The sequence below is a fragment of the Anastrepha obliqua genome, chromosome 5 (genome assembly GCF_027943255.1).
Source record: "Anastrepha obliqua isolate idAnaObli1 chromosome 5, idAnaObli1_1.0, whole genome shotgun sequence".
Classification (NCBI taxonomy): Eukaryota; Metazoa; Arthropoda; class Insecta; order Diptera; family Tephritidae; genus Anastrepha; species Anastrepha obliqua.
The window spans coordinates 73301281-73309049 of record NC_072896.1 but is presented as its reverse complement, the minus strand read 5'-3'; the positions used below and the strand labels follow the sequence as shown (position 1 = coordinate 73309049).

At 35.1% G+C, this 7769-nt stretch overlaps 1 protein-coding gene across 1 annotated transcript; it reads right to left on the bottom strand.

Moving 5' to 3' along the window:
• LOC129248631 (trimethyllysine dioxygenase, mitochondrial) lies at window positions 1–4946 on the bottom strand. The gene is made up of 2 exons (XM_054888255.1): window positions 4178–4946; window positions 1–998 (listed from the first exon to the last, which is right to left on the bottom strand). The coding sequence occupies exons 1-2, from the start codon at window positions 4371–4373 to the stop codon at window positions 91–93; spliced, it is 1104 nt and encodes a 367-aa protein (XP_054744230.1). The 5' UTR covers window positions 4374–4946; the 3' UTR covers window positions 1–90.
• Window positions 4947–7769: the final 2823 nt, after the last annotated feature.

Sequence of the window (7769 nt, the reverse complement as noted above, 5' to 3'; positions counted from 1 at the left end):
TAAAACAATGTAAAGCTCATCTGTTTTATTCCTGAAAATATAACATAAATAAATGGTTATTGAATTACGTTATATTTTAAGTTGCACATGTCAGTCTATGATGCCCAAAACGCGCGCCTTACTCAGAAAGTCTGTACGTTGCACATAGCAACCGGTCATCATGCGTTGACCTGTGTACGCGTGTCGTCCGTGATATACGCGCCAATTATCGAAAATCACCACCGTGCCAGGTTGTAGCTTGAAATTCCACTCATTATCAATGCGCTGTACAATTTCCAAATAATCACGAAAACTATCATAGAAATCTTGCATTTGTTCTTGTGGAATGCTATCGAAGACTGCACGATCGTACACATTCAAGCGCAGCTGCACTATTTCGCCACTCACCGAATCGAGACGTATAATAGGCGCCGAATGCTTATGATGTTGACCCTCTTCAATGTACTCGGCGGGAACCGGTACACGTGTGAGTATCTCGAATGCACGCCGATTAAGTCGTTTTAGCTCCAGTGCTGCATGCAGACCATCAGCGAAGAAACTTTCACCACCCGTACCATTGACATGCTGAAGGCAGTGCAGTGATTGAAGGCCCGCAGCATCACAAAAGTAAGTATTGTCGGTGTGCAAACCGAGATATTGCTTCGTGTAAGCGGTGTCTGCATGATCCTGTACATCTGAGAAAGTGTACATTTCACCAAAAAATGTTTTCATCGGCGGAAAAATGCGACGCACAGCCATTTCGGTCATTGTAGTATTGATCGGCACGCCATCAATAAAAGCGATGCCATAGCGTATCAGACTTTGCACAATTTTCCGCACGGATTCTTCTGAAGTGACCAACTCAGCGAGTGTGGTGCGCAAGTGCTCTTCGTGTGCCATTATGAAGTCATGATTCCAAGGTATGCGCACAGTCGACTCTTGGGCATGTGATATTACGTGTTCAACTTGGACGTCGTATAGAAAATCAATATGATAGATGGATGTGTGGCCATCACTCCCTGAAATGGTGGTAAGATAATTTATGTTTACATTGCTAAGTATGCATAAACATACAATATTATGTACTGTATAAAAAAATGTATAAGGGTGTTCCCCAAATTGTGCAAGTGGTTTGAAATATTCGCAAATATGTCCAGTGCAAGTTAGTTTTGTATCGTAAAATAATTTTTAGATTGTTGAGTAATATATAACTTATTACTATTTGCAAGTATGGAAGGCAGTAAAACGAGGATGAAGTTTTATACAATAATTTTTTTTATTTCCATTATAAATTACAATCTGTTAATATGTATTAACAATAAGTAATTGGTGTTGGGGCTTGGAATTAAAATGTCCCTTCCCTTTGAAATAGAACATTATTGTCTTTGGTGGTATTTACAGGGTTCGGCACTCGAAGTGTAACCAACTTTAGACCACTCGCGGAGCCGATGCACGGGCATCAGCTGTCTGTTAGTTGGCTAATAGTAATAGTAATAGTGCGATTGCATTGTATTTGGAAAATCATAACCAGCGATTGTTCGTGAGCTCGAGCACCTTAAAGTAAGTAAAGTTTTTGTTTATCGCACCAATTCTCGTTACAATGATACTGGTAGCATCGCAAAACGTCACGGAGGTTGTCATCAAAAGACTGCAATGTCACGTGAGATGGTTCAAAAAGTGTTCAAAGTTCTAAGTCAAGCCCTGCAAGATCCAAAAGGCGCATTATCTCACATCAAAGCAGCAATACGTCAGACTTGAGAGAGCGAAAGAGTTGCTTCGCTTGGCCGAAAGCGGTCAATTTCCGAACACTGTGACATTTTTTATCAAATTGATCAATTCGTAAACTCCCAAAACGATAGGGTTTATTTGGCCGACTTTTCATACGATAATTAGAGTCATCGATTGGCCACCAGGAGACAGCACTCGCCACAGGTAATAGTTCAGGCCGTTGTAGCCGCAAATGGACGCTCTCCAATCGTTTTGATCGAGCCTGGCGTCAAGGTAAATGCGAAATAAATATTATCGGAAAACTATTCTGGAGGTTGCTTTAAAGTCGTGGGCTGACAAACATACCTGCAAGTCACATTCGAGCAGCTTGCGATTCGTTTCTGGATCTTGTCAAGGTCATAGTCAATTCAGAAGGTGTTCATATCGAGCAAAAGTAAATTGATTCTAAATTTAGTATTATTTTCACAATTTTTTACTTTGAATTGAATGAAAGTAATTTTCCAAAGCCTCCGATGCTAGCGCTGCACTACTTTTAGTTTGTATAATAATTTTATTGTTATATAAACCTTTATAAAATAAAATAAAAAAAATAAAATTTTCCAAACTAAATTTATGGCATTTTTAATTGGTTACATTTCGAGTGCTGGGACCTGTAGTTATAATTTTACTAACACAACATAGTTTTCTATAATTTTATTTATAGTACGAGCAAGATCTGTGGGTGTTTTGCGTTTTAGTCTTCTTGGTTGAAGTTCCATTTCCGGTATCAGTCTCATTTTGTGTGTAGTTTTTGTGATCTAATAGTCGCAAGATATGCTTACTGCTGCTTCTTTTTACTATTTCACTTCTTAGGTACCAATTTGCGTTTGTGTTTGTCTTTAGCATCTTAGATTGACTTCTCTGTATAGCTTGTAGGTTTGTTTTACTGGCAGCCCCTCAAATTTCTAGTCCGTAGGTCCATGTCGGTATAATTATTGATTTGTATATCATTTGTTTATTAAATAAGCTTGGGGTTTATTGTGTATCCAGTAGAGTTGTCGGAATTTCTTTTGCATCTCGTTCCTCTAGTTCAGTATGTGTTGTTTCTATGTGAGTTTTGAGTGAATCGTGATGCCTAAATATCTATTTTTCACTTAAGTGCATTTTTATGTCTTCTCCGTTAATTTACATTGGATGTCTTGCAGATTTTCTCTTCGCATATATTAAATGTTGTGTTTGGTCTTTATTGAGCTCAATGCCCCATTATGCAAACCCTTGTGTTGTAGATGATAGCAAATGTAGCTATCATGGATCCTCGAGTAGCTGGCGTTGGTATAGCTGCTGTATATGTATGGGGCCCAGTACGCTTCCTTGAGGTGCTCCAGCTGTCGCCGTCATGATTTCAGAGCACCCATCGTCATATTTTAAGAAGAAGGGTCTATCAGTTATGTAGCTTTTAAGTTTAAATTATTAAATATTTTTGAATAATTTTATTTAATTCACTGATATTGCGGCATATTACCTTTTCAGTGTGACCAGTGTTCTTTTGCAGGTCGGACGCATTTACATTTTACTTGAAGTTGCTCCATTTTGTTTCTTTTTATTTTTGTATTACTTGGGCTATTTGATTCTTTTCATGGCGTATCCATACAAGATGATAGTAGTGGCACAAAAATCAAATTAACATTTTTATTGCACATATTTTATTTTTACAATTTTATGGTTGGAATGTCAAAATTTCAATCAGAATGTAAACAAACAAGCGAACAAGAACAAAAAAGCAAATCACTTTCACTGAAACCATGGTGAAAAGATTTTTTGAGGTGTGGCCAAGATCAGACCGGTAACCTGCTTTCAGCGGATTTGAAAGGATCAGCTGATGAGCTGACGTCACATGGGTCATCACAACAGCTTGTTTACGGAAAAAGTAAAATTGTGTTGGTGATATACGAAAAAATCACAACTGCAAACTCTTACATTATTTCGTTGCCGTGTGAGCAACGACTGATTGCATGGCCAAACCTGGAAATCTATCATTCTTCATAATCTATCATCCTTGCCAAGTACCCGATGACGTGGCAGCAGGAGTTAGTCTCACAATTTTGTTTTTAACTATAGCCGATGGCAAAACCTGGTAATCTATAATCCTTGATTGAAACCACCAAATCACAAGAAAAAAAAAAACAAATCAGCTATTCCACTGTTATCACCTAATATCACCGGTTTCATGGGTATATCCAGTAGTTGGACGTTAGCTGGAATTTCCTTAACACTTTTCGGCGGCTTATACACAATAATCTCTTTTTGCTCTACATATATTTTGAGTTGCTGTTTTCCAGGTATTCAGTCAATCCACTTTTAAGAATTATATTTATATTTTGTTTTAGTTGCAATAAAATTTTTAAATTTATTTTATGAGGCAGCGAAGCGGATCGCGATAAAGCCACTTACTTACTTTTAAAATATCTAATCTGAACTATCGCTTACTTACAGTGCACTTCATATTGCAGCTCGTCATTGATATATTGAGCTCTAATTGGTTTCACTGTCTTCGGTATATTCAGCAGATTGTATTTGCGTTGTTTCGTCTCCGTATTGTAGCAGTCACCGCAACGACAATGATCACGTAACCAAAATGTATTGATTTTAAGCGTTTTTCCGCTAGCCTTATGTTTAATTTGTATCATTTTGTAGGACTAGAGATAAAATCAGTGCGTACTGAAGCGTAGAAACGGCGATTTAGACTAAATGCCGGACTTTTGCTACGGGACAGTTTAAGGCTCAATCATATCTGGTGTATTCAATGTATTATATTTACTAATTTCTATATTTTTATATTCGTCTTTTTGATCATTTATTTGATGATCAAACAATAATTGTTTACGAACGCAAACGGTTGATAAGCAAGCATTATTTTAAGACACTGATAAGAGCAACATTTTGAAGACACGAGCGTGGATGTTTTTGTTTTTTGAGCTTGAGAACTTAAACTGATAATAAAAAGCAGCAGTAGTGTTGGAATTATTTTTTCTTTTATAATCTGGTAGATAATTTCATGTAATTATTCGATCATTCCACTTTTTCACTACTTTTTCCAATAAAACTGAATAATAAATCTAAATAATCCCCGTTAGCAAAAATGCGACGCAAACGATGGTAATTTTCCTTCAATTCTTGCACTAGCTGTATTTTATAGGCACGCAAGCCAAGATCCTTAAGTCCGCGTAGTCGAAGGACGTCTTCTTCAACACTTCGCCCTATTAACTTCGATTCATGATGAGTTAAACGATTCATGATGGCTGTCAAACCTCACTGAACAGAAATGTTAACACAATTTGCCATTATCGGCTGTCAAACCATAGTTATCGATATCTATAATTTCCATATAGCTAAAAAAATCACCCGATATAGGTTTCTACTAGCTACGAGTAGTAGCCGCGTCTTCGCTAATGTATAAAATTAATGTATTTGACAAGTAGATTTGTAAAACTGATAGTGATCTTCCTCTAATGCAGCTTCAAAAAACATATGTTTGTATATACTTTATACTCGTGTTGCCAATTGCAATATTTTCAGAATTAATAAATAATTGGCAACGCCACACACTGGGGATTTTGCGGAAAAAAGTCAAATTTGCAACATACCACCTACGCAATGTTTAATGGTATTTCTAAATTCCAGAATAGAACCAACAATAAAATCAAAAAGAATTACTAAACTCCGACTTACAGTTTTTTTTTATAAATATGTCAAAAGTATAATTTTTTTATAGTATTGAACTGACCAAGAAAAAACTTCAAAGCCCAAGGTGGTTTTTTTTCTTTTTGCTTGAGCCGACTTCCAATTTTTTATTTTTCTTTTAGGATACGATATTTTTATATATTTTAGCCGGAAGAACAAAGGCTGTAAAGCATTTGATTATCTATTTATAATTAATTTTACGAAAAAAAAAAAATCATATACCTTCATATTCTTGGATCTGCAAGTTGAGCTACATTTACCTACGGTCAGAAACTAGTATCAACGTGTTGCTTAATAACGTCTCTTTCAGTTTTAATCAATTGCAGGTGCCACTGATTATTTTTTGGCAATGATAATAACTAAACGCTTTCTAGTGTGTGCATAATGATAACGAAACACTTTTAATTTTGTTTTGACATTTTGAGGGTAATTCAGAATTATGAACTTACATGTATCCTGTGCGTAAATATTTGCTGGCTTATATTAATAAAAAAAAAAAAAAAATTTATGAATTAAAAAAAAAAATTTTTTTTTTAATTTTTTTAAAAAATAGTTTTTAGACATGTTCTTTTCATACACAAATATATACAACTTCGTTAGTAGTAAAAATGTAAATATCTTTTGGGATGTATACTTTTTTCCGCATCTCTGTACAAAAATCCCCAGTGTGCGCCATTCAATTCATCTTTAATTAAAACGTTTTCTATCATAATGTGCGTGATTATTTACAATTTCGCCTTAAGAAATAGGTGGCAACGCCACAGAAAAATAATTTTAATTAAAGCTTTTTTCATTTTTTTCAACAAATTTGGTTTAATATCTATAGCCTAACCTATAATTAATTGGTTTATTGAACTTTGTTTAAACACCTTTAATATTTTCCTATAGCTTAATATTCAACAAAACAAATTCAACAAAAGTAGAGCAAGTCAAAAAACTAGTGACATCGAAGAAGAATTGTTACTGTCGTAAATTACTACAGATATCATTTAGTTAAAAATACTCATACACAAGTAGCCCGCAAATTTTTGTTCAACCTATTCATGAAGAAAGGCAGAAAAGTCTGCAAGTTTCATAAATCTGTAAGACTTAAGAAACATTAATATCGTGTCGTTGGATTACATTTTATTGAAAATTGAAGGAAAACTGGAAGAAGGACTGTACCATTTCACCCAATAAGCGGTTAATGATATCATGAAGTAAGTATTAAGTTATTTATTTGAAAATAAAAGGTGAAGTCCAAAATAAACAAGCCAGGCATCATAAAAATGTTGGCTCATCTTTTTAATGAGTTAGTGCGTTGGAAGTTACATCCCTAGCTGACTTTCAAAGAAAGTTTGGTGACATTCGGTTCAGTGGAAGCGAAGTTATTTCGGCTACAGTGTTTGTGTCATCGGTACAAAATTGAGTTTCGAACAAAGAGCTAATATAAAGTTTTTGTCTTAAAATCGGTAATGATGAAAAAAGTGTATGGCGCTGATTGTCTATCTCGTCAGAGCTCATACACTTTTCGGTGTAAGAATGTTACATTCCTGATGAATTGCCGCAAACCAAACTCCCGTTATTTTAACTCACACCGAGGGATTCCAAGGAAAGCAGGCAGACGTAGCGAAATGCTGCAAAACATTTATTCGTACACTTTCAGTTCATGATATTGTCTGTGTTTTACTAATATTACTGAAAACGAAAAAAAATTATATTTATATATATATATATATATATTTTAAATATATATTTATATATATATATTTTAAATATATATTTTTTTTAGTTTTTCTCGCTGATTCAGTTTCAGTTGCGCGGAATATCTAGATTGAAAATGGCAAAATGGGATGAAGTGCGGATTAGAAATGCGTAAAGTTGTTATTAAATTGTACATAGAAAACAATTCTCTGCGCGAAATCGACAAAAAATTGGCAAATCGCATTATACGGTGCAAAGTGTTAGTGCTAATTACGTTAATACTGGTAAATTGGAAGCTAATCACCACCAAGCCGGAGGGCGAAGAATATTGACTTCTTCAACATAGTAGCATCAGTCGCGCAAAATCCCAAAATAACCTCCACGATACTATGCCGAATTATTCTAGAGTCTTTGCATAAAAAAGTAACCCTATAAACAGTCCATAATTGTCTGCAAAACGCTGGTTATCATAGCAGAGTGGCACGCCGCAAGCCCTACATTTCAGATGTTAACAGAAAGAAGAGATTTGAGTAAGCCAAATGCTATATAAATGCGCCAGATTTTTTTTGGGAAAACGTCATATTCAGTGATGAGTCGAAATTTAATGTTTGCAGATCAGATGGGCTTCCAAAAGTATTGTTGAAAAGAAAATACAGAAT

What these genes read in the sequence shown, in the direction of transcription:
- LOC129248631 (XM_054888255.1), bottom strand. Translation starts at nt 4,373, where the DNA reads ATGATACAAATTAAACATAAGGCTAGCGGAAAAACGCTTAAAATCAAT. An exon ending in GCTGCAATATGAAGTGCACT is followed by an intron (nt 999 to 4,177) that starts GTAAGTAAGCGA and finishes CCACCATTTCAG; the next exon opens with GGAGTGATGGCCACACATCC.